General features: G+C 39.3%; 1 protein-coding gene and 1 pseudogene across 1 annotated transcript; one reads left to right on the top strand and one right to left on the bottom strand.

Annotated features, from left to right (window-relative positions):
- The first annotated feature begins 8,943 nt into the window (after positions 1 to 8,943).
- On the top strand, positions 8,944 to 14,431 carry LOC143566633 (histone deacetylase 9-like). Its single transcript, XM_077053277.1, has 14 exons — positions 8,944 to 9,147; positions 10,216 to 10,328; positions 10,414 to 10,531; positions 10,614 to 10,688; positions 11,169 to 11,388; positions 11,665 to 11,728; positions 12,459 to 12,551; positions 12,628 to 12,736; positions 13,189 to 13,238; positions 13,330 to 13,420; positions 13,521 to 13,591; positions 13,691 to 13,789; positions 13,899 to 13,965; positions 14,089 to 14,431. The coding sequence occupies exons 1-14, from the start codon at positions 9,111 to 9,113 to the stop codon at positions 14,172 to 14,174; spliced, it is 1,293 nt and encodes a 430-aa protein (XP_076909392.1). The 5' UTR covers positions 8,944 to 9,110; the 3' UTR covers positions 14,175 to 14,431.
- A 530-nt stretch (positions 14,432 to 14,961) lies between these two features.
- LOC143566632 (receptor-like protein Cf-9 homolog) lies at positions 14,962 to 17,540 on the bottom strand (annotated as a pseudogene).
- Positions 17,541 to 26,934: the final 9,394 nt, after the last annotated feature.

Below are 26,934 nucleotides of genomic sequence, written 5' to 3'. Positions count from 1 at the left end.
CTCATCGAGTTGTTTCTTTAATTCCTTTATCTCGGTTGGCGCTAAGCGATACGGAGCTTTGGCGATTGGAGCAGTACCAGGAACAATATCGATCCTAAACTCTACTTCACGATCGGGAGGAATTCCGGGGAGTTCATCAGGAAAGACGTCAGAAAAGTCAGAAACGATAGGGACATCCTTGATTTCTTTTGGCTTTGATTCTTCAGTGACGTAGGCCATGAATGCGAGGCATCCTTGATTTAGACATTTGTTAGCTCTAATCATAGAAATTATGCTAACTTGGCCAGCGTCTTTGTCCCCTTCAATTCGAATCGTTCGTTTATCGGGGGCTTGAAGTTCAACGGTTTTTCTATTGCAGATGATACGAGCATGGTTATCGGATAACCAATCCATACCAAGTACAATATCAAAACCAGCCAGACTCATGGGTAACAAATAAATAGGCAGATTATAACCAGCTATAAGAATTTTCCGTTTTCAAAGGCTTCGGAGATCTTAACGATTTCGCCACTAGCAGTCTCGACGCTTAGAGTTTTATCTAATTTTATTAATGGTTCGTTTAATAGACTACAAAAATTATAATCTATAAAACTCAAATTCGCACCCGAATCAAATAAAACTCTAGCATAGGTGTCATTGACTTGAAACGTACCCGTGATGGTTTCTAGCACGTCAGCGGCCCTTTTTGTGTCGAGTACGAAGACTCGAGCGTTTCCCTTTTTATCCTTGCCATTTCCACCCGCACCACCAGCAGCGGTTTTGTTCTTTGGGCACTCAAAACTTAGATGGCCCATTTCCTTACAATTAAAGCAAGTCATCTTCTTCCAGCAATCAGCAGCATCGTGACCTGTGCGATGGCATGATTCACAAACTTTAGAAGGCGGGGCGAAGTTGCATCGTCCCTTGTGGTACCTTCTACATGTCTTGCAAAGCGCGGAATTTAAATTGAACTGATTTTGGTGTCGGTTTACGCCTTTGCCTTTAAAATTGGCACCTCCTCCAGTTTTCCCTTGTGCAGTCATTGTTGTCACCTTCTTGTCTTCCTCCTTGTTTCAGACCAAGCCGCCCATCAAATAACCAGCCAACTCCATCGTAGAGTCGGCGGTTTGAGGTAAATGAGACCTCACCATGTCACGGATTTCCCGCGGCAGTCCCCATATGTATCTTGTGACTTTGCTGGACTCAGGGTTAACCAGCTGGGGAACAAGGCGACAGTACTCATGAAATTTGGTATTGTACTCTCGGAGGTTTGTCCCTACGACCTTTAGATTAAGGAATTTCATTTGGATTTGGTCAGTTTCGTGCATGGGACAAAACTTTGCCATCAACAAAGCTTTGAATTCATTCCAACTCAAACTATACATTACGTCTCTCCCTTTGCTCATTAACAGAGCGTTCCACCACTCAAGTACCTCTCCCTTAAACATAAGGGCAGAATACTGGATTTTCTCTTCCTCAGAACACTTACTTGTGATTACAATTGTTTCCATCTCCTCAAGCCACCTCACGGTTGAAATGGCTCCTTTATCACATGGAACTCTTTCGGTCCATAGTATTTGAAATCTTTAAACGAACAACCACTTATTTTGAGTTTCTTGAACTCGCGTCTAACTCCACCATCGGCGTTAGATTCATGCACACTTTCTTCGACACGAGACGGATTCGGACGAGATTTTTCGGATTTTCGAGAGGGATGAACGGAATGATTAACAGATCGGGAATGTTTGGATTGTCTAGATTGAGATATAAACTCAGATTCCTCACTAACAGCTTTCTTAATCATCATTTGAATCTTATTCATGTACTTTTCGGGAATTTCTTCCTCTTGCTTGTTCTCGGGGCCTTTCCCCTTGTCTTTTATTTCTTTTTCTTTATGAGCATTCTCATTGTTGTTACTTTGTTCAGACATTTTCTTTTATCTTTTTCAATTAAGTCTGAAAATTTTAACAACGTTTCCTTTATTAAACACATATTTTATTACACACATATATATATACCACAAGGGTATATATATTTATTTCATAATACACAAATGTATATATATCGTTTCAATGATATATATAGATCATCCTATCCTTATTCTAAGACGTTTCAACGTCCTTATTACATAGATATTACACATATCATACAAAGCTATATCACACATAACTTCGCATATCATTCTTCTCCACCACCTTTAATCTTTCAAGAACTTTTTCACAACCTTTGTCAGCTTGTTGCATTTATGAAGAAGCTTTTCTCCTATCTTCTTCTTCTTTTTCCCATTCATAGTAATCTTCTTTCTCAAGTCGTCGGTCTAGTGTAAAGCTCGATCTAGATGTTCCTCCTGTGACTGGGGAATGTCATTGAGATAACCGTATCGGGGTGGTGGGTCACGGTACTCCATCATCACTACGTCAAAATGATTCCTTGGATCAGGGTATGGGGAAGCAGTCACATCGGATTGATAGTTGAAGAAAGTGTCGGCAGCCTCATTCTGCTCTTGTATCTCATTTGCTTGTTCTTCAACTGATGGGATCTCGCCTGTGTATGGTGGGAAGCTTGATGATGCTATACCCCAGAGCTCTTAAAGGAATTTCATGTGGGGGTCAACAGGACCATAACTTGGGGTTTGTGGGAATGGTTCTTCCACCGATGTCATCTCTTCATTTGGGTTGTCGGGAAATTCCTCTTCTTCAGGATCTGTCTCCTCATCTGGTTCCTCTTCTGGATCCTCTTTCGGTTCCTCTTCGGTTGTTGCGGGTACGTGGATCTTCTCGTATGGTATTGTCACTCTTATCTTGGGCTTGTGAGATGGCCCTTCCTTGTCGACGTGGGAATTAGCAGAATTCATAGTTGAAGTGCCGGTATGCCACCTTCTTGGGTCCGAGTGGCATTGCATCCAATCGAAGGATGGGGATCTTGGTTCTTCCTTTATTGGTCGGTTTGCAAGGAAAGCATAGGATGGGTGTGGGTTGGGAAAATATCCGGTGGGGTAGTATTGTGTCTCTTGTGATGGTTGATAAGTGGGGATCTTCGAGGGTTGATACATAGGTATGGTTGGTGGGTGATAGCTTGAGTGTCTTGGTGGTTCGTTTCTTGGTGAACTATCAGGAATGTCTATTGGGTAGTGTCGGCTTCCGGGGTAGTACACAGGTTTGGTCAAATCATGTTCCACATCTTGGTCAAAATACGCTTCATAGTATCCATCACTCATGTTATCCTCGGGGTAGGGTTCAGCGATTCCTGCTTCCTTGGCTTTGCGTACATAGTTTTCCATCAAATTTTTGAATGACATCTACATTATGGGTGGTTTAGAATGTGGATGTAAAGAAAAAGTTACCAGCCTATCTTATCCCTAAAACACATAAACAATTATTTCCTATACTTGGATCGAAGCTTAGGTATTGTTTTATGATACCCAATTCGCTAAGATCGATGGCTCTGATACCAACCTGTCAAACCCCCATCTTAGGCCTAGGCGTGTGACCCATAAGTTGGTACCGTATTTGTAACTAAATCAGAGTTGCGTTAATTTGCGGAAGACTTATAAAACTTTAAGAATCGAAAGTGTAATTTATATATACATTCAAACGACGGGAATTATAAAATACCCATTTAAGTTGTTACAAAAATATTACTTGTTTATGTTTACAAACCACCATATTAAACTTATACAAAATGAATCCGAGCCATCGGATATTAGTAGCACTTCGTCATTCCAAGTGCTATCATTGTTCGCCTGCAAAATGTAAGAAAATACGTCAACAACGAATGCTAGTGAACACGCTAACGCAAAAATATTTCAACCCCTCGAGACTACGCCTGCCTCGGCCCAACGTGACTTAGGAATAACAAAGTCAAATAACACATTATAAACACGAGCCTCTACTCTAGGTCACCTCAGCAAACACCGCAGCGTTCGACTTAGTTAAGTACCCGTAAATATACACAACGGTCGTACTCCATGCAGGAGAGCATCCTACGACCAAGGGTGGTGCGATCATGCCCATACATCGCATAGTACCACCTATGTAAGGATCCAGACATACGTATACCACAGCCTGAGGGCTATGTTTATACCCTTTATTTATAACGGTTTTAGGAACACATAGTTCCTTGTAAACAATTTCAAATAACAAGTTTGACTCATTTTAAAATAAGTAAAAGTTTGGGGGTGTATTCACCTTATCTCTTTAGGATCGGCTTCACTCACCGTCCAAGGGTCTTTCCCTTCTTTATCTCGCACCTATAGTACGAGTATAAATATTTGTTAGTCGGATACACGATCCGGCTTAAGACCTTTAGTCTTATCTTATAACTCAATCCTCGATTGAACCTTTACTTCAATTCTTGTTTACTTGAAAACCTTTAGTTTAAAAGTAAGTTATAAACCTTTAGTTTATATTAAAAACCCGACGTTTCTTCTTCTCCAAGAAACGTATTATTTTTCTTTTATTATTTAAGAATACTCATTATTCACTAAATAATAATATTTTCATAACAAAGAATATATATATACATATATACTTACACACATATATATGTAACCAAAATATTCAATATTTATTCTTTCATTCATTTCTTTGTTATGTTTTCTTTTCTTTTATCGAGGTATCGAGTATAACCTCGACTTAGGGTTTAAGCCTTTAATATAATATTGAATTATATTGAATTCATTATTACGCCTAACCTTAGTGGCGTATCGAAACCCTACGACTCGAGCAGCACTCCGACGCCGTTTCACTTCTCGACCAACTTTGGTCGTCAAACGATAACGCCAAACTTCAATACTCGTCGACACGCTTTACGAGATTCATCGCCATTATAACAAACACTTTTTTTGGTATGTGAGTGGAGGGTGGCACGTACTTCGAGGAAATGTCGACACGGAAATCGAGGATCGGGACACGTTTTACGAGAAAATATGGTACGCTTATCGAGGTGTATTGAATATATGATTTTGGTATTGTAGAGAGATGTTAGAGAGAGAAAGATAATCAGATTTTGGTGTGATAAATATGAAGACCCGAGGCTGCTATTTATAGACAATTTCTGGGGTCCCATCACGTACCGCGCCCGGTCCCTGGGCACCCGTCGCGTACCGCGACGTAGCCCAGGTGAGTCACCTAGTAGGTCTGCCACGTGTTGACACGTGGCAGACGGTGTGCCACGTGCTGACACGTTGCGGACGTCGTGCCACGTGTTGCCACGTGTCGGGACACGTGGCGACAGGTGTGCCACGTGTGGACACGTGGTGAAAAGGTGTCAGACGTGTAGGCCACGTCATCGCGATACGCGATGACGTAGGTTCAACAGCGATCGCGTATCGCTGTTGACTTCGTCTATAAGGTTTGACCAAATCCCATCGCGGTAAGCGACGAGCTTGTATTTTGCCCCGTCACGTAGCGCGATGGGACAAGAAACCAGAATTTTCATTTTAAACCCTTAACTTTGGAATTTTGGCAATTTTAGTCCCTACATTTTGGAAAGTTTACATTTTGAACTCGAAATTTTCACGTTGTTACATCTTATACGCGGTTATGCAAATCAAGAACATCTGAACTAAAACAGAAAGATGTCTGGTAAGTTGCACCAACACGCAATCAACTCTCAAATCGATTGAGCAAACCTATATGTCACACCCCAATCTAAGGCTAAGCCGGAAAATTGGACACGAATGAATTGCTCATAACTCACAAGACACTATAATACAATATTTAAGACAATATCTGAATTATTTTATTAAATCAGCCAAGTACACAATTCAACCAAATATGAAGTAAATTCAAAACAAATGCTCGAAAACATCCAAACTAGTTGTCTTTTTATTTAATAACATAAAAGTCAAATAAACTAAGTCTTCAGTCGCTTCAACCATCCAAGATAAACATCCAGCAATATGTGCAAAAATAGGGGACTCACTGATGACCGTCGTTTAAGTCATTCAAAAACCTAATTAAACTATAAAGATAGGATAAGTAAGGTATCGTATCCACCAGGAGTATGTGGTCAATGCAATTCGTGTAAACAAGTTCAATATTATGAAGTAACCGGTTTTTAGTGCTGATCACACAAAAAAATAATTTGAGTTTAGAATTAAGCAACGAACAAGTAAACAAGTTTCAATCAATTAACAAAAGCAAATCACACCCGGGACTTCAAGTAAGTAACTAACAGTAATCTCATGCAACCTAACAGATTAATCATTCACGTTGACTACAGACTGATCAACTAGACAAAACCTTAGACATCAACAATCGCTTTACACATGGCACTGGTTATCAAACAGTCCCTGCCAGTGTGACTTGGTTAAGGGCAATCATATGTATTATCGTATTCAATCTAATCAAACAGTCCTATAAACAATTATTATAGCAACTGGTAACGAATCGTTCAGATCAACGTAAACCTAAACCGATTGAATACACTGAAATACCAAACATCAATAATCATAGATAAACCATAAACAATTATACATATACGTTCTTAGTTACATGAGAAAACTGAAAAATTACAAACTATACATTACCGGGTGAGATTATAAGAGATTAGCCGAGCCTCATCCCGGGTGAGATTCATTCTCACCCCCTACTTTTTTTTTCATTCCAGTCCTCCCTCACGCTACTTTCTCAACACCACCACCACCACCTAACAACAACAACCACCACTATCATCGCCACCACCACCACCTGACCGTCACTGTCACTGTCACCACCACAACTACCGCCACCTGACCACAGCCGTCACCACCACTATCGTTGCCTGACCACCACCGCCGTCGTCGCCACCCTACCATCGCCATCACTACCAATGCTACTACAGCCACCCCCACCACCACAACCATCTCCCTAACCGCCACAACCACCATTTTCGTCGCCGGAGCAACCCCCACCACCTTCGACCTTTCAGTTTTTTTTCTTTTTTTTAAAAAAAATATTTTTTTATTATTTCTATTTCATTTCTACAATTTCTTTTGGATACCAAATAACATTAAGTAATTATTCATTTTATTCCCATAGATTAACCAAACAAGACAAAGAAATGGTAATGATCTATTTCATTCCCTTGTTCATTCCATTCATTCTCTCATTTCATTCCCTCTTCATTCCATTACCTCCAACCAAACATACCAAAGTTTATTGCATCATTTATTAATTCTTAACACGATTTTTTGTTTTTTTACAATTTATGCAGTTGATCACATAAAAGAACTTTATTCATCCCTATCGGTTTACCTAATTCAGTTCGGTAGTCGTTTGTGCTTCATCGGACTAACTTCATTCTTCTTTCTTTACAGGCAAAAGGTAGCTTAATTCTTCGAAGACCAAAAACCAGGCAACCCATATGACTAACAGAGGCTTTATAAGTTTATAACATTTCTAAAAGTGTTTTTTTATAAATTAATTTGAATAGTACTGCGCGATATGTGGTTTGCTATATAACTCTTGGTTCTGGATCCGTGGTAAAAGCTAAACTTTGTTGGTAGTTTACTTACTAGTTAATAATCGTTTTGGGCCTTAGAGCTTAAGAGTAAATTACTATTTTAGTTATAGGGTTTGACGTGTTTAACCCTTTTAGTCCAAAATGATTAATCATTTTGGTCCCTACGTTTGCATTTAAGTAACAGTTTGGTCCCTAATGCTAAATCTGTTAGATTTTTCTATAGGTTAGAAGGTATTTTAGTAATTTCACATTTAAGGGATTTATTAACTTTATTTTAATATTTTTCCGAGTGTTTCATATTTTAATAACTTTAAGGAGTTTCAATTTGAAAGTTGAAACGTTAAATAAATCTTTCTTTAATTTGTCTGTATCTCTATCTGTCATCTAACCGCCACGTTTCTCATTGTACCACCCATTGTTAGACTTTCGTTATTATACATACACACATGAAATATACCATATAAAGTGAGTACTACTCGAATGAGATTTCAACGTTAAACGAGTGTTGTATGAAATTTAATCAAGACATGTAGACTGAAGAGTGAACCCAAAGAACAAACTTTTTGCAAGCGCATGTTATGTTTTTTTCGTCCAAATGATATTTGTTAAAAAGGAAATGCCATTCGTGTATTTGAACACTAGTATCGTCTCCAAAAAAGTAAGTGTTCCAATAAGTTTACGGGTTACTCGACCACCGTTGTCAATAACACTACAAAACAAACATCGTTAGCCTTGCTACGCGTAAGCATATATAAACACATTGGCTTGTCACACACATGTAAGTATTTAGTTGGTTTAAAAGGTTACATAATGCGTTTAATTTTTAAGGTGTTACCCACCGAATCTACCTTGTTTTAAGTTTTTAACTAAGTCTAACTGACTAATTTTGTTAGTTTGTTGCCGGTAAGTAGAAATGTATTATAATGATTAACCCATCCCAATAATAAGTATTAATTTTAGGTAACAATTTTTAACAAGACACAAAAACAATCAGGTTTTAGGTTATCATATCTAACATGTTTAATAAACGGGATCGTGTCCAGATTCTCATTCAACAATTTTATTAAACAAATCCACTTGCCAACATTTGCTAACCCATTTTTGTACATTATACCAAATTGATTAACATGGTTTATAACTTGATTACTAATAGTATGGTTGCATGATTTTGAGTGTGTTGGTAAGATTTGATGCTTTTAACGCAAAAAAAAATACCAATCATGTACGAATTAAACAATTCAACACACCAAGCCATATCTGTTAACCCGACACAATTAATTATACACATGTAAATACTAAGTAGTGGTGCTTGGTACCCCAAAGCTCGTCTTGGGCCACGTGACGACAACAACACATGCCACATCATTCTTTTTATTTTTTTGTTTTAAATATGTAAACTTTTGTTTTAGTTTCAAAACTGTAACAAACCTAATCGAAATCGATTTAATTCATGTCAACTCGTTGTCACAACGCCCACGTATTACTTACCGATAAAAGTTGTTTTTAATATGTTAATTTTTTTTTTGTATTATAAGCTGTTTACTAATTTAATTAACTAGTTTAGTGTTTGTATCTTAAGCTAACCGATACCCGCCTACTCCTTGTGTGTTTGAAGAAACCTCATCAATGGTGGTTTTAAGCTCCGGCACTGATATCTTCTAAACTTGGTTTAATTCGCCGATAAGATGCGGTCAAAAGACAGGATTTCATACTTCTACGACGGTATTATTATTATTATTATGTGTATATTGTTCACATAAGATTATTAATTAAGTGTTCATTCACTTTCGCAATTCAATTAATACAAAGTGTTTTTAGGTTACTTTAGCTGTATTTGCTTAATAATCTCAAACCCTAGAACCTTTTATTTTATGTTTTAGTTAGGGCTATGCACGCTTCGGCTGAGCTAAAACCGAACAAAGTTCTGTTTTTTAATTTTTTAAAACCGCTCAGTTTCGGTTTTATGTTTTGGGTCCGGGTTCAGTTTTGTCATTTGAGCTTGAAAATTTTGGGAAAAATAGAATCTTCGGTTTGGGTTCGGTTTTGCTCTTTGAGCTTGAAAACCTTGGGCGAAAATAAACATTTCGTTTTGGGTCGGTTTTGAGCTAAGACCGAACCAAATCTTCGGTTTTTAATTTTTTGAGAGTTGTTTAGTTCCGGATTTTTGGGTTTGGGTTCAGATTTAGTTTTACCATTTGAGCTTGAAAATTTTGGGCGAAAAGAAATTTCCGGTTTGGGTCGGTTTTGAGCTAAAACCAAAACTTCGGTTTTTGAACTTTTGAAAACCCTCCAGTATTAGTTTTTTGGTTTGGGTTCGGTTTTTTCTGTTTTGCCATTTGAGCTTCAAGTTTTGGTCGGAAAAATATTTTTTGCCCAAAATTAATGAGATTAGGATTAGTTATTTGTTAATTAATAACTAATTGATTATTCATTATTATACATTTGTGCTAAAATACTTGAGTTACATGTTTATTGAGTTCTTACAAATTACTTAACATATAAAATAAAGATCTATAAACTTGGTTTGGTTCGGTATCTTCGGTTTTTATTACATGCAAAACCAAAACCGAACCGTAAGTTTGGTTTTTGCAAAAAACATAATACCAAACTGTCGGTTTTTGTTCCGGTTAAGTTGTTTTCAGATTCATGCAGACCGATAGTTTTAGTAAAGAAAATTGAGTGAATTAGATTATCCTTCATATAAGCTACACAATTATTTAGCGAAAATTGATTATGAGATTCAGAATTTGAGAAAATAATTTTGAAAATTGGAGTAATTAAATTTTGCAGGAGATGCTGGTAATGTTTACTTTGGACCGAATCATCCAATGAAGCCACATCGGTTATGTATGACTCATCATTTGGTGCTTTCGTATGATCTTCACAAGAAGATGGAAATATATGTAAGTTTTTATTTGTCTTTTTGTTTCTGGTTATGAGGTTGATGTGTTTTATTCATAATATGTGACGTGTGATTATTATATACAGAGGCCTCATAAGGCGTATCCAGTTGAGCTAGCACAGTTTCACTCAGCTGATTATGTGGAATTCTTGCAGCGAATAAATCCCGACACACAACACCTGTTTCCAGAAGAAATGGCAAAGTGTATGAAATCTGTTTATTGATATGAAATTATGAATCAGATTTTTGTACTTTGGATTTTATTTAATGCTTGTTTGATATTTAGTCAAGCTTGGAGAAGATTGCCCCGTCTTTGATGACATGTTTGAATTTTGCCAAATATATGCTGGTGGAACGATTGGTAAACTTTTATTTAAAAGAATATTTTAGTTGAAATTTATATTTTATGCATTTACCGTAACTAGGCTTGTAAACAAACCGAACGTTCAGTGAACCGTTCGTGAATTGTTCAATATGATGTTCGTTTATTTAATAAATGGACGAACATGAACAAAACCTTTTGTTCATTTAGTTAAACGAACAAGCATGAACACATGTCTCATTCGTTCATTTACGCTCGTGAATGTTAGTTCATTTGCGCTTGTTTATGTTCCTTAGTTTACGTGTGTTTAAGTTCGTTTATATTCAGTTAACTTTTTAGACTTGCTAGAATTTAGTCTAGTTTTATCATTTTTAAGGCCCGACAGATTGATGTTCACATTTAATTTTAATTAGTGATCGCTCAGTTTTGTTTATCATCTATGTTAAGTTCAGTTATGCTCATTCGTTAAGTTCGTATTCGTTCGGTTACAAGCTTAATTGTAACCTTGTTTGCTAGCAGATGCTGCACGTAGATTAAACAATCAACTTTGTGACATTGCTATAAACTGGGCTGGTGGGCTCCACCATGCTAAAAAGTGCGAGGCGTCTGGATTTTGTTACATCAATGATTTGGTTTTGGGCATTTTGGAGCTTCTCAAGTATCATGCACGCGTTCTTTATATTGATATTGATGTTCATCATGGTGATGGTGTAGAAGAAGCCTTTTACTTTACTGATTGGTAACATCATTCTGTAATTTAACTTTTGGCTATAAAGTTATAAAACCAATATGTGTGGAAGATATAATCACCATTGATAAAAAAAATGAGCTTAAAATTGGGATAAATAACATAATCTCGTTACCTCAAAGTCAAACTACCTACCCTTTTTCTTATTTCAAACATTGTTTTGTTACTTTTGTAGAGAATTGATTTAATATGTTACTTTAGCAACAGATTGCTGTGTGACTCTGTATCCGGCACAGGTTTTGACTTTTTTTATGGTTGACTTTTCAGGGTGATGACTGTTAGTTTTCACAAGTATGGAAATCTGTTCTTTCCTGGAACGGGTGATGTTAAGGTATTCTACACTACAAGTTATATGTGTACTTAAATATGCTTCCTTATGTATGTGTATAGGATTGTCTATATATTAGTTCTTTTTGTTCTGAACTTGTACCGAGATCATCAGAGGTCTGGAGGTTTTTTCATCTACAGTGCATCTCCTTTCAAACTCCCACACACGTGCCACGTCATCTGCCACATCATATTTCTACTCATCCTTCAAAAACACCCATTTTCTCTCCAATGCTGTGTCCCGTTTCAAAAGTTATTATATTCTTTTATTTTTAAAAGGGATGCCTGAAACGAGATGTAGCATTGGAGAGAAAATGTGTGTTTTTGAAGGATGAGTAGAAATCTGATGTGGCAGCTGACATGGCGCGTTTAAAAGGGAATGCTTTGTAGATGCTCTTGGTACACGTTGCGTCAAGTAAACGGAACTCAAGTTACATTTTCATTTCCTTGCACACCATATCATAAAATATTGGGCTAATTGTCTTAATTTATATACAATACTTGGACTAAATAAGGATACCGTATAAACTTGAACCGGGAAACTGAAACAAGTCAAGTATATTATTAATCCTCCTATATGTAAACTCTACTATTTTAAGAAAATCCTGTATTGTAAACTATAGCCACTATGTACTAATGAAAGAAGTTTTTTTTAATTTATGCTCGAATAATCTAACTGATGATACATATGGGTTACATAGCGACTAATTCAGTGTATCTCATTGGTTTTGTAGGAAAATGGGGAACGAGAAGGTAAATTCTATGCAATTAACATTCCTTTAAAGGATGGGATAGATGACACCAGCTTTACTCGTTTGTTTAGAACAGTAAGTTTCAAAATTAAATACTTTTATTAATATCATGATAGTGTAGGGGCGGATTTTAAACTTTTATATTTTGTAGATAATTTCAAAGGTTGTTGAGACATATCAACCGGGTGTGATAGTTCTCCAATGTGGCGCTGATTCACTTGCTGGGGACCGCTTGGGCTGCTTCAATCTCTCTATAGATGGTGCTAATTTTATTGTGATCATATCGTTCGTTCATTTGTTTACATATTCATTAATATTCCCATTACAATTTATCATAGTTTTGTACTTTTGTGAAATTAAAATATCACCAAGTACAATTTAGTCTAGCTTTATTAATATTTTTAGGTCCACATATTGATATTCATTCAGCTATATTAAGTTATGTTTGTTTACATTTAGTGAACCATTCACTTATACTATTGGTGAATGAACATAAGCAAGAACACACTCATTTTCTTAACAAACGGATACGAACAAGAAACTTTGTCTGTTTAATAGTTCGTGTTTAATCGTTTGACGCTTGTTCGGTTAAAGTTAAACGAATGAACACGAACATGCCCCGTTTGTGTTCGTTCGGTTCGTTTACATGTAAAAGCTAATAAGTTGACTAATGTTGGAATGCTTACCTTCTTTTACTTTTGACTTATAACAGGACATGCTGAATGTGTCAAGTTTGTGAAAAAGTTTGGTTTGCCACTGTTGGTAGGTCTATTCTAATATTATTAGTTTTAATCATTTTTATATTTTTTAAATGCTGTTTAAGTAAAAACTAATTTCAAGGGTTTCTGTGCAGGTAACGGGAGGTGGTGGATATACCAAAGAAAACGTTGCTCGGTGTTGGACTTTTGAAACGGGGGTTCTTTTAGACACTGAGCTTCCTAATGGTATATACTTTTATCTTAATCGTCTTCTCACTCGTTTATTTTTGCCAAATTACTTGCTTGATTAAAAAGATTAATAGATTCGCATGTGGTTATGATGCAGAGATCCCAGATAATGAATATATCAAGTATTTTGCTCCCGAATGTGCGTTAAGGATTCCAACTGGTTATATTGTATGCCATCTCTTATTTGACAAAATAGATTTCTGGTCAACTTTATTTGATCCGTACCGAAAATACCTGTCTTGACACTTTATTTGTTTGGTTGGACAGGAAAATTTTAATAGCAAGTCATATCTCAGCACTATAAAGATGCAAGTTCTAGAAAATCTTCGCTGCATTCAACACGCGCCAAGTGTACAAATGCAAGAGGTAATTAAGGGTTACGAAAAGTACTAAAATAACTTCATTTAATTGTAGTTTTTCTTTATCTTTACGAAAGGGTGTTTTAGATTGTTGACAAAGTATCTTAATATTGCAGGTTCCACCTGATTTCTATATTCCTGATTTTGATGAAGACGAGAAGAACCCTGATGAACGTATAGATCGTAAGTACAAAACATCTTATACAGAAAAAATTGTGTTGTTTACTAGAGGTCAAAATGTCAAACCCGTTGACCATAATTGTTGAAGATTTGTTTGGTTCTTATAGTTGCTTTTCTTTCAAACAGAACACACACAAGACAAGCAAATTCAACGTGATGATGAATACTATGAAGGAGACGATGATAATGATCATAACATGGATGATGTTTAAAACCCCAGATTGGCATTTGCAGTTTCTTTAGGTAGATAGATATTAGAAGATTAGTCACGTTTCAACAGGATCGAATTACAAAGAAGCAAACAACACAAAATCTGGGTCATGTTGTGTTTTAGGATTAGGCCTTCTATGACAAGTGTGGGTTTCATGTTCAAGTAAGTGTAAAGTATGAAGTAGATGATTGGTTAAATATTTGTTCTTTTTTGTTTTGTTAGAAAATATAACTTATGTAACAGGCTTCTAATGCATGTTTTAGGCTCTTTTTTTTTGCTACCTTTTTATTCTCTTTTATTATAGTCTTCCAGCCACATTTTATATTAAAAAAAAGGTTTTTGGAATCGGGGTCTAGATAGAGTCATAGAGACTCTATATCTACCGTATAGAGAAAATGTTTACCATCATCTCACCCTTCCCATACACTACCAATATATTTGCGACAAGTGGGTTTTATTGGAATGTTTTTTTAAGAAAATATGAAAAACATTTACCATTCATGAACTAATGTTATTATCTTCTCTTGTTTTGCCTCTTCAAGATCATATTGTCACGGAGCTATCCCTTTGACTCCGTGTGGCGCCCGAAGGCTAGCCAGTTGGTTCGCTCATAACCAGGGCTTGCTGGTTTCGTCCTGCCTTGGACTCATCAGGCGAGCGGCAACAGCTCGCAACCAGCGATGCGTTCGTCGTGCCAGCACGACTAGGCATGTACGCCTTCTTTCCCGCTGAGGCCGTGCCTGAGGAAGTCCGGGACGAGCCAACAAACCCAAGCGTTGCAACACAAATTAAGCATCTCGATCATCAAATATTTGGTCCGTGACAATATGCTCTGTTGCATCGGCAATTGTATTGAACCATTTCGGTCTTCCTGTTGATAACATGAGATATCCCAACATGAATCCAAGTAAGGTTCCGCATCCATGTCCCATCATCACCACTTTCCATTTAAACACACTCTTCTTCCTCATCATCACCTTCAAGTTGTGATGCATCTAAGTGATCACTACACTTTTCGGCCAATGGAAGGCCACAAAGGTTTGGGTTCCCTCCAAATGAATCCTCTTCAAACGTGTTGAACTGCTTTCCTTGTGGTATGTGACCCACAAGATGGTTTTGTGATAGGTTTAAGAATTCAAGAAACGTCAAGTCCGTAAGGGTTTGTGAAATCTCTCCTGTGAGTTGGTTACAAGATAGGTCTAATGATTCAAGTTCTGATATGTTCCCAAGCTCATGTGTGATTCGACCTGATAGGACGTTGTGGGACAAGTTGAGCACTTTAAGAGAGTTAAGATTTCCCATGATGTTTGGAATATCCTTTTCAAATTTATTGTTTGATAGGTCAACAATCGTGTACTCAACCAAAAGTCGCGGAATATCATGAACCACTCCTTTCACTGCAACAATGATAGAATAATACATGGGACCTATGGCCACATATTCTGGTCTTGAGTTCTTTATTACCACACTCTTCATGGCATTGAAATTTTGAAAATATTTTGTAGGGAGTTGTCCTGTAAATCCGTTATGAGATAAGTCAAGAACTCGCAGACTTGGAAATGGGAATTTAACCGCATAAGAGGTTACAATGTCACCATGAAAATTGTTTGAGCTGAGAACAAGAGCCTCTAACCTCGGAAGATCGCCTAACCAACCAGGGAATGTGCCATGTAAGTGGTTGTTTCCCAAATCAAGTATTCTTAAATTATTACATTTGTACAAAGAAGTCGGCACATTTCCTTCTAACTTATTTCCATTCAAAATAAACCCTTGTAATCCACTCCAATTCGCGTATACATTTGGAATGGTGCCGATTAGTGAGTTATTTGAAAGATTCAAAACTGACATCTGGTTTCCACCGATCTCCCCTACCCAGTCTGGAATGTATCCTTGTATGTTATTGTTAGATAGATCTAAGTGTATAAGAGTTTTTATGGCTCGAAAGGACGTTGGAAACACCTTTAGACCGCAAGAGGACAAACTTAAAATTTGAAAGTTAAGGTTGACGTAATGATTAGCATTATTGATCGTGACGTATATACCACTGTATGAAAGAAAGAGTCTTTCAAGGCTTGTGAGACTTGAAAACAAAGTATCCAACTCCCATTCACCGGTAAAATTGTTGTATGAAAGGTTTAACGAGCTGAGGTTGGTAAGTTGTTGAAATGCATGCTGATTAATCTGGCCGGTTAATTGATTGTTATCAAGGTGTAGTCCCTTGATAGATTGGAGAGAAAACAATGAAGAAGGTAGTGTTCCAGAAAGCAAGTTAGATGATAAAGATAGCAAGCTAAGCTTTCTAAGGTTAACTAGGGAGTTGGGAAGGGACCCGTTTAAACGACAGCCAGAGAGAATCAAGACTTCTAAAGACTTGAGATGGCCAATTGAGGCGGGTATCTCTCCGGATAAGCTTGTACCTGACAGATCTAACGAGGAGAGTGGGACGCTAGTGCTTGCGTTAACCTCCGGAAGTGGACCGTCGAGATTATTGTTCTCTTGCAAGTTAAGTTCTTCCAAATATTTAAGGCTAAAGATGTTATTAGGCAATTTCCCTTGCATGCTTGTGGAGCCAAGATCAAGTGATTTTAAAGGAGAAGAGATATTTAGATAAGCGGGTAAAACCAAACTTATATTAACCTCACCTAGATAAAGGGTTGTCAAAGAAGTAGAATTTTGAAGAAGAGTACTCAATACATGTGGTTGGATTAGCAAGTTACCAATCCCATTCCAAATTAGATTAAGACTAACTAGTTTAGGAAGACGTGCGATATCTAAAGGGATATGCCCAGTAAAATGGTTACTCGACAAGTCAAGTTTTTCCAAAGATTGAATATTGAATATTGAATATGTTGTGAGGTATGTTTCCATGCAATCTAGTGTTGCTAAGATCTAGTAATCTTAAAGAAGAAGAGATATTAAGATTAGTAGGTAAAGTTGAAGAGATGTTAACATTTGGAAGCCAAAGTTCTTCCAAAACACTCGAATTTTGAAGCATATTGATAAAAACATCCGGTTCAAGATTGAAACCGAAACCAATCCCACTCCAAGTGAGATCAAGAGACACCAGTTTACTAAAATGTGAAATAACCTTGGGAACTTGTCCCGTAAACCCACAATAAGCGATGTTGAGATGCGTGAGACTATTAGAAACTTTGCCTATGTCAGGTGGAAGTTGGGAACCAGTAAAATCATTGTAAGCAAGGTTGAGTCTTTGAAGATAAGGGAGGTTGAAAAGAGTGGTGTTAGGGTGGATAGTACCTTGCAACATGCCACAACTAAGGTCCAGACCGATAACATCACCCGTGGAATGGTCACATGTGACTCCATTCCAGTCACAACAGTCTATACTTGTGTTCCAGTTTAACATGATTGGTGTATATTCAGAACCAAGCCAATATACACACTCGGCATACCCGATACGATCACTGGTCCCCTCGATGGAGGAGAGGTTTTGTTTAAACTGAATCAAAGCAAGGGTTTGTTGAATAGAGCATTTATGACTTGAGTGGATAGAAGAGGAAAATGTAAGAGAGACAAACAAAAAGAAAAGAAAAATCAAAGTACTCATCATCTCTTATTGTATTTTCTAATGGTTATAGATATTCATACTTTGCTACAACATATATATATATATATATATACTCACAGTAATAGTACAAAAATCTGCATGTAGTTTCATAAACCATTGACTTTGAACCTTTCCCACAAACTTGCAAGTCCTTGTTCCATAGACCTTTAACTACAATTTTAATGTCCAAGTGTGCACAACTTTCAACTTGTTGATGTCATGAATACAAAAACAAATCTTCCAATAAAATTTCTTCAAGATCGATGTGACCTTTTCGTAATATATGAATTTTGAGTTTTGGTAAGAGTGGACACTAAAAATGTCCAAATATTTGTCCACATAATAAGTCAATAGTCCTTCAAGAACGACACCAATTGCTACTAAAAGACACAAGTTTTAAGCAAATATTTCTTTACCACTAACACGCCGATTTGAAATCAGTTTGAAGTACTAACTTTTATGAGGTCAGCTTATTGTGTCCTATACTATTTTTAGCACATCATAGGATTTTTAGAGGACGTATATATATATATTTCTTAGCTTGTTTTGGTGACAAAGCTTTGTCCTACATTTTTGTTTGTCTTCTTTCAAGAAATGCCGATGCTAGTTACTTCTTATGTGGGTCGTGATCTTTTTATGACCTCTTCTCTCTTTTCTCTTTTATTAATAATATATACTTTTATGTAATTTTATATTGTATATAAAAAGATTTTTTTGAGCCGAATTCTTGTCCGAAGCGAGCTCTCTAATATCCTGAAATATGGGTGTGTGTTTGTGTTTGTTTGCCCGTCTATTTAAACCATGTAAAATGAATTATTATTTTCACTATAGTTCGACTAAAGTTTAAAATCCCCAAGTTTCTATATACAAGTTTCAGTTATCAACAATATGTGAGTAATAAAAACTCTGTTTAGTGCTTATGAAACAATATCTCATGAAACTTTTAATTTTATTACTCTAATATATTCTCTTTTGTCGCCGGCTTTAAGTAACCTTCGCATTTCAACATCTAATTAAATACTAAATTTCAAATAATCGGTTCTTAAAATTAAAATAGTTTTATGATCAACTTGTGAATGAGTTTTAAATATTCCGTAATATCACTTTCATACGTATTTGCATGGCTTTCAGTGAAAGCGACACCTACTTGTTCTTCACAAAATAAAAAAAAATTAAGAAAAAAGGAATTATTATAACCAAGTACCACAATCAACCTTGGCATGTGGCACCCCAAATTACAACCATAACACTTAGTCTTCTTAATGGCTATATTTTTAAATGTAGCATGAAAAATCCAACACTATATTAAAAAGGATGTAATCTTCAATTTTCATACACTACCCTCCTGATGTTTGTAGAGGCTCGTATATGTCAAGTGTAACTGACTAGTGTACGGAGGGAACAAGAAAACAACTTGTAAAGCATATATATACGATATGTATAACCCTATACGAGTCGTATAAGGCTTCAATAGCTCATATAAAACCTTACATAACATAAAACCTATACGACTCGTATAAGGTATATACGACCCTTATTATTGTGTATGGTCCTATGGACTATTGTAAATTAAGTGTTTGAACATATATTTTTTAAAAACTATTTTTTTTTCAAACATCCTGTATAAGCCAATAAACTATTTAAACATTAATAATAGCATTTCATTAACTAATGGAATTTAACAAGCATGAACAAACATTGAATATTTCATCACCCAATAACTTTGTTTTTCAACCAAACTCTACATAGTTTAAGGGCTATATTTATATAATGCCTATATTTCAAAATCTAAATTAACATGAGAAGAATTAACATCGGCTATTGGAACAGATCACATAATGACTTTTGGAAGGTCGGTACCCCGGAAACGTTCATGTAATTGTAAGTTACGTGTTTTTTATCTATAACCATTTCGGATTTCTCTGGTGTGTGGCCAATTCATTTGCTGGGGACCACTTGGGCTGCTTCAATCTTTCTATAGATGGTACTAATCTTATTGCAACATTCGTTCATTTACATTCGATTATGTTCGTTTGTTTACATATTCACTAATATCTTTTAGTCCCATTACAGTGTATTATAGTTTTGTTGATTGTAGAAACATGAAATGAATCTGACCTGATCCAAGACGATGTTCCTCGGTGTTCGAGATAAACGAACCACGACTCGATCTTCTTCTCCGGTAGCTTGAGATCTTCAATGGCTTTTTGGGGGTATGGAGGTGACTGCTAAGAAATCTCGAGGATCTCTTGTTTACAGACACAAAAATGGTTATGGTGGTGGCTCTTATTGAGAACAACAACAACCCTTAATAAGGAGGTGGAGACCTCCTTATATAGGGAGCCTCATGGCCACCATCATGGTACCCTAATGGGCCTAGCCCAGTTAGGGTTACCTCCACAAAACCCCCTCAGCCCAATAATATTGTATTAGTCCATATAATAAAATAAGCCAGACATAATAAATTAAGGTCGTAAGCCGGGTTTAGTACCATACCCCTACAAGCCCCCCAAGTCCAGTGTTGCTCCTAGGCGTGCAAGCGTTTAGGTGGAGCGTTGGACTTCATAAGGTGTGTTAGGATATGAGGCGGTTTTTTTCCCTTTCTTCGGCCTTGTCTTTATTGTCTTTGAGTTTTGAGAGGTTTTCTCCATGATGGTGACATGTTGTGATCCTTATGATAATAATGCACTGGCATGAATAAGATATAGCACGCATCATAACAATAGTGGCGCGGGGCCTGATAGAAGATAGAGTGCGCATCTCGATAATAATGTAATGCAACTTGCGCGCGAGGCAGCTTACGAGCTATAAAAATAATGAAGCTTGCGCGCGAGGCGACTTACGAGCTATAAAATAATGAAGCATGCGCGAGTTGCGGCTTATGAGCTATAATATGATGATAATGACTGGCCCGCAAGGGCCTCTTCTACGCAGGATGACTATCCCAACTTGTTTTCAAAATAATAATGGAGGCACAAACGGCCAGATAATAATAATAATGTCATAGGTGCTTGCGCGACTCGTAGCCGAACCTGCAAAAACATATCAACTAAAAGTGGATGTATTACAAGGTTCCCATCCTTGGGCGAATTATGAGGTGTGCCCAACCTACGTTGGCGCGTGGCCGTTTGGGATATTATTAGGCTCCCGACCTTTATGTTTGGCGCGTGGCCATGTGGGATATTATTAGGCTCCCGACCTTTATGTTTGGCGCGTGGCCATGTGGGATATTATTAGGCTCCCGACCTTTATGTTTGGCGCGTGGCCATGTGGGATATTATTAGGCTCCCGACCTTTATGTTTTCGGCGCGTAGCCGTGTGTTCTGCATTAATATAAGCACAATTTTTGTGCCATTTCATGCAAATCTTATATACTCATACTTTTCGTTTTGTTTTATTTTGATTGTTAAACCAAAATCAATATAGGCAAAAAGTTTGAGGTTTTGTAAAAACTTGTGAAGTAATTCACTTGAGGAATTTGTAACCAAGCATGTGCTATTGTTAGCGTTCTGGGATTTGGCCGCGAGGATTCCACGCTTCCGACACGAGTGTTCCGTGCCTCTGACGCGAGAATTGTTTTCGCTTTGCCATGAGTTCCACGCCTCTAACGCAAGTGTTCCGCGCCTCTGACGCGAGACTTCTTTCAGATCGCGGAAGGTTTCCTTGTTATACTTGTAGAGGGGGGTAAATGTCAACAGCTTAAATCCTTATTTTGTTATCATAATAAATATGACTCAAGAGTTGAGGGGGCTGTTTTGAAAATTTGGAAATTAATTCCTCCATCAAGACTTTGTTGTCATGTGACATGTGATGATACTGACAATGCTTACGTTGCACTACTGACATGCTATAATATTATTTATTTAGCTAACTGTTTCTTGTTCGAAAACCCACAAATTTGTAAGGGATGCCGTGTCGGAGCAGAATAAGACCTCCGCCCCAGTTTGTCGATTTTAAAAAGTTGCGTTGCGAAGATGTATGCATTCTTTAGTGATCGGTGTTGGTCTAACGGAGTGTTGATCTGCGGTGCGCGCATGCATGGAGGCGGAGTGGTGACCCAAGGTCGCGTATGCATGGCGGCGGAGTGGTGATCCGCGGGCGCGCATGCATAGCGGCTGAAAGTTGAGCGCGCATGCATTTCGGGAGTTGAGCGCATATGCATGGCGGAGAGTTGAGCGCGCATGCATGGCGGGAGTTGAGCGCGCGTGCATGGCGGGAGTTAAGCGCGCATGCATGGCGGGAGTTAAGCGCGCATGCATGGCGGAGAGTTGAGCGCGCATGCATGGCGGAGAGTTGAGCGCGCATGCATGGCGAAGGGTTGCGTGCGCATGCATGGCGTTAGAGTCTTGACCCTCAGCACTGCGCATGCATGGCGTCGGGGTGTTCCTCCGATGCGGCGCATGCATGGCCGGGAGAGTTCGCCCGCAGCGCACTTGTATGGCGTCGGAGTGGTGATCCGTGAGTGCGCATACATGGCGGCGGAGTGTTGGTCCGCGGGCGCATGTATGGCGGTGTGTCGTGAAAATGAGTAAAGGACTTAGAATATATTTTCTTGCCTGGCTCCAACTGTGGAGGTGGTGTGGTATTTATAGTATTAGGGTTTCCAATGATTGGGCTCAGACCCAATTAGGGCCTTTTTGGCCTCCTCCTATTGTTTCGCGCCACGTGTACTTAGGACACCTGGTGCTTTATCATTGATTATTCTCTGACCAATGTATTTCACCTGACCCATGTGCCATCACGCGGTGGCACATGGGCTTTGCTGAGTTATCCCACCCTTCATTGGCAGCTGTCAACATCAGCACATTCTTTATTCCTTAAAAGATACCTTCTGGAAGGTTGTCTGATGAGTACAATCATGGTTGTCCTTATCCTGATTTGGATTAGACTATTGTCTCATTTGTTGTGTTGTCCTTTATGCGCCTATCCCGGGGATGCGCAAGGTCTTCTCTTTATTCTCACGCGCAGATGTTTCATGCGTGAGCATGTGATATGCGTGAGCATATGTGATATGCGCCACGCGCAGATGTGATATGCGTGAGCATATGTGATGCGTGAGCATATGTGATGCGTGAGCATATGTGATATGCGCCACGCGCATAGGTTTTGGCTTTGTGTCTTCATGACATCCTGATTTCAAGCCTCTTGTCTATATCTTGTGGGTTGACCCGCCCCGCTCGATGTTAAGGCGGGTGCATACCCCTTCAAGCCCCCCCAGTCTAATGTGTGTCTTGTCTCGCGCGAGCGAGGTAAGATAGATATTAGACTTAATAGTTTGCTTTTTTAATAGGGCTTGTTTTTTTCTTTTTCTTTTCTTGTACGCGCGTTGCGCGAAATTCCATTCCTTTGGTTAAAACGAATCGTCAATGCATGTGGTTGGTTGGTGTTGACATGCATCAGAGATGGAGACGTTTTCAGACCTTCGTGTGCTCGGCGCCAGCGCGCATGCGTGATGGCGCGCTGCTGCTTCATGGCGGTGGAACTCATGCATGGTGGCATGCACCATGGCGGCCGGATGGTTATCCGCGGTGGCGTGTACGCGTGGTGGCGCAATGACATTACGCGGTGGCCAGGTTCACTTGTCGTGGCGCGTATGAATGTTGACGGAATGTTAATCCGCGACTGTGCGCATGTATGGTGGAAATGTATTGAACCACTGTGGCGCATGCGTGGTGGCGAAGTACTGAACCGTGGTGGCGCATGCGTGGTGGCGATGTATTGAATCGCGGTGGCGCATGCGTGGTGGCGGTGTATCGAACCGCGGTGGCGCATGCGTGGTGGCGGTGTATCGAACCGCGGTGGCGCATGCGTGGTGGCGGTGTATCGAACCGCGGTGGCGCATGCGTGGTGGCGGTGTATCGAACCGCGGTGGCGCATGCGTGGTGGCGGTGTATCGAACCGCGGTGGCGCATGCGTGGTGGCGGTGTATCGAACCGCGGTGGCGCATGCGTGGTGGCGGTGTATCGAACCGCGGTGGCGCATGCGTGTGCTTGTTGAATATAAGGTATGCTTACACATTGAAACTTGAACAAGGTTGTAAGGAAATTATTTTTACTTAATCCTTAACAGTTGTCATATTTCAAGTTATTTTGCGATATTCTGAATATGCTGACACGTGCCTTGGCATTTCATTATTCCTCTTTTGCGCGACGTTATCGTGCATTTATTATAGGGAATTATGAATGAGTTTTTTAGCCTTTACGTGTCAGTATGTGTTACTCTGCCTATATCCATTATAATCACATGCGCGGCCCCGACCTAAGACCTTAACAACTATGCTTTGGCATGTGTTTTGCCTTAGTTGTGCTTAGGTATTTTTATGGTCCAGCTGCGCAATACGTAGGATGGATGCTATGAGTAATTTGAGCTAAGGCTCATATTATTGGGCTAAGGCCCTGACGTTTTAGAGTTAAAACTCGTCAACGCGTCTGAGCTTGGAGCTCGCGCATGTATGTTTTACTTCGTTTTATTTTTAGTCTGATGTCAATACAATGTTGTCATATTGCTCAAAATTAATAAAGGGAAGTGTGAAACATGTATGCAAAAGGTAATAGAACGCATATTAGTTTGGTGAGGGGAGTCCATATTGTTGGTAAAGGTCTGTTAGGCTCTCCGCCGCCTTCCTTCTTGTCACCTTCTCCGCGATTAAGAATGTCTTTGTGGGGTTGGGCGCGCATGCATGGCGGGAGTTGAGCGCGCATGCATGGCGGGAGTTGTTTCGCAGGGCGCCTGTTCATAGCGGCGGAATACATCATCCGAGGCGGCGCGCATGTGTGATGGCGGGTTGTTGATCCGCGGGGTTGCGCATGCAAGGCGCCGGAGTGTTTCTCCAATGCGGCTTCCTCCGAGGCGGCGCATGCATGGCGGCGGAGTGGTGATCCGCGGACGCGCATGCATAGCGGCTGAAAGTTGAGCGCGCATGCATGGCGGAGAGTTGAGTGCGCATGCATGGCGAAGAGTTGAATGCACATGCATGGCGTTGGAATCTTTTATAGGTGGTGGAGTGTTGATCCGCGGCTGCACGCATGCATGGTGGTACATCAGCCGCGACGCGCGGATGCATGGTGACGAAACCTTCCACGGGCGGTGGAGTGTTGATCCGCGGCTGCACGCATGCATGGCTGCGGAATCTTGATCCTCGGCAGTGCGCATGCATGGCGGCGGAGTGGTGACTCATGGGCGCACATGCATGGTGGCGAAGTCTTGATCTTCGGCACTGCGCATGCATGGAAGCGGAGACTTGATCTCCGGTGGCGCGTATGCATGGTAGTAGAATCTTGATCCTCCGCAGTGCCCTTGCATGGCGGCGGAGTGGTGACTCGCGGGCGCGCATGCATGGCGGTGAAGTCTTCTGCGCAAAACCAAAGGCATGGAGTTGTCTTCCGACCCGCATGGTGGGTTTTTGCGGACGCGCATGCATGGCGGTGGAGTCTTCTGCGCCAAAGGCATGGAGTCGTCTTCCAACCCACATGTTGGTTTCCGCGGGAGCGCATGCATGGCGGCGGAGTGATGACTCGCGGGCGCGCATGCACGGCGTGGTGGGTTGTTGTTCGCTAGATCTATAACCTAGATCTAGATCTGTAAACCAGATCTAGATAGATCTGAAGCTCGAAGTGGAGAGAATTTAAAACCATCACAAATCCGGAGGCTTGACCGTCCGAATCAGGTAGTTTCTTTTTTGGATCTACAAATCTTTTTCAGCTTCATTTTTGCACAGATCTGGAAGCATCTTTTAGATCTATGGATCTTTTTGAGCTTTAATAGAACAAATCTTGAAGCATTTTTCTGTAAACTTCCAGATCTGGATTTTTCTTGGATGAACAGATCTGAGAACCGAGACGAAAATCGAAGGGTAGCTCGTTGCCGTCCCACGGATGGCGCCAATGTAGAAACATGAAATGAATCTGACCTGATCCAAGACGATGTTCCTCGGTGTTCGAGATAAACGAACCACGACTCGATCTTCTTCTCCGGTAGCTTGAGATCTGCAATGGCTTTTGGGGGTGTGGAGGTGACTGCTAAGAAATCTCGAGGATCTCTTGTTTACAGACACAAAAATGGTTATGGTGGTGGCTCTTATTGAGAACAACAACAACCCTTAATAAGGAGGTGGAGACCTCCTTATATAGGGAGCCTCATGGCCACCATCATGGTACCCTAATGGGCCTAGCCCAGTTAGGGTTACCTCCACAAAACCCCCTCAGCCCAATAACATTGTATTAGTCCATATAATAAAATAAGCCAGACATAATAAATTAAGGTCGTAAGCCGGGTTTAGTACCATACCCCTACATTGATGTTTTAAAACATCACTAGTTACAATTTAGTCTAGCTTTGTTGATGTTTTAGGTCCTACATATTGATGTTCGTTCAGCTACATAAGTTAAGCTTTTTATACGTTTCTTGAACTGTCCGTTTATACTTTTAAAGAACGAGCATAAGTGAACACCAACACGAACACGCTCATTTTCTTAACGGACGAACACAAACAAGAAACTTTGTACATTTAATAGTTTGTTCAGTCAAAGTCAAACGAACGAACACGAGCATGCCTCGTTTGTGTTCGTTTGGTTTGTTTACAGGCCTAGTTGCAGGTAAAAACTAAAAAAGATGACTAATGTTAGAATACTTACTCTATGTTACATTTGACTTATTACAGGACATGCTGAATGTGCTAGGTTTGTTAAAAAGTTTGGTAATGGTTTGACTCTGCTGGTAGGTCAATTATAATAGTATTGATTTTAATCTTTTATGTATTTTTGAATGCTGTTTAATCAGACACTTAATTTTTTAAAGTTGTTATGCAGTTAACCGGAGGAGGTGGTCCGATATACCAAAGAAAATGTTGCTCGGTGTTTGGACTGTTGAAACGGGAAACACTTTATATGTGGTTGGACGGGAAAATTTTAATAGCAAGTCGTATCTCAGCACTATAAAGATGCAAGTTCTTGAAAATCTTCGTTGCATTCAATGGGCGTCAAGTGTACAAATGCAAAAGGAAATTTCTTGAAAATCTTCTTGAAAAAGATAACTCATGTAGCATGCTTTTGATGCATATTTTAGGCTATGCTTTTTTGTGGTGTTTGTCTCGGTGTCTATTAGCTATACCCGACCGCCTATGTAGCAGGAGGTTATGATTTTGTAGTTAAACCACAACCGATAGTCAAAAACTATATGTATAATTGAATACAGA

Source organism: Bidens hawaiensis, unplaced genomic scaffold (genome assembly GCF_021521415.1).
Source record: "Bidens hawaiensis isolate Kalapana, Puna unplaced genomic scaffold, B.hawaiensis_p1.1 tig00022929_1, whole genome shotgun sequence".
Classification (NCBI taxonomy): Eukaryota; Viridiplantae; Streptophyta; class Magnoliopsida; order Asterales; family Asteraceae; genus Bidens; species Bidens hawaiensis.
This window is presented reverse-complemented; position numbering and strand designations above follow the sequence as displayed.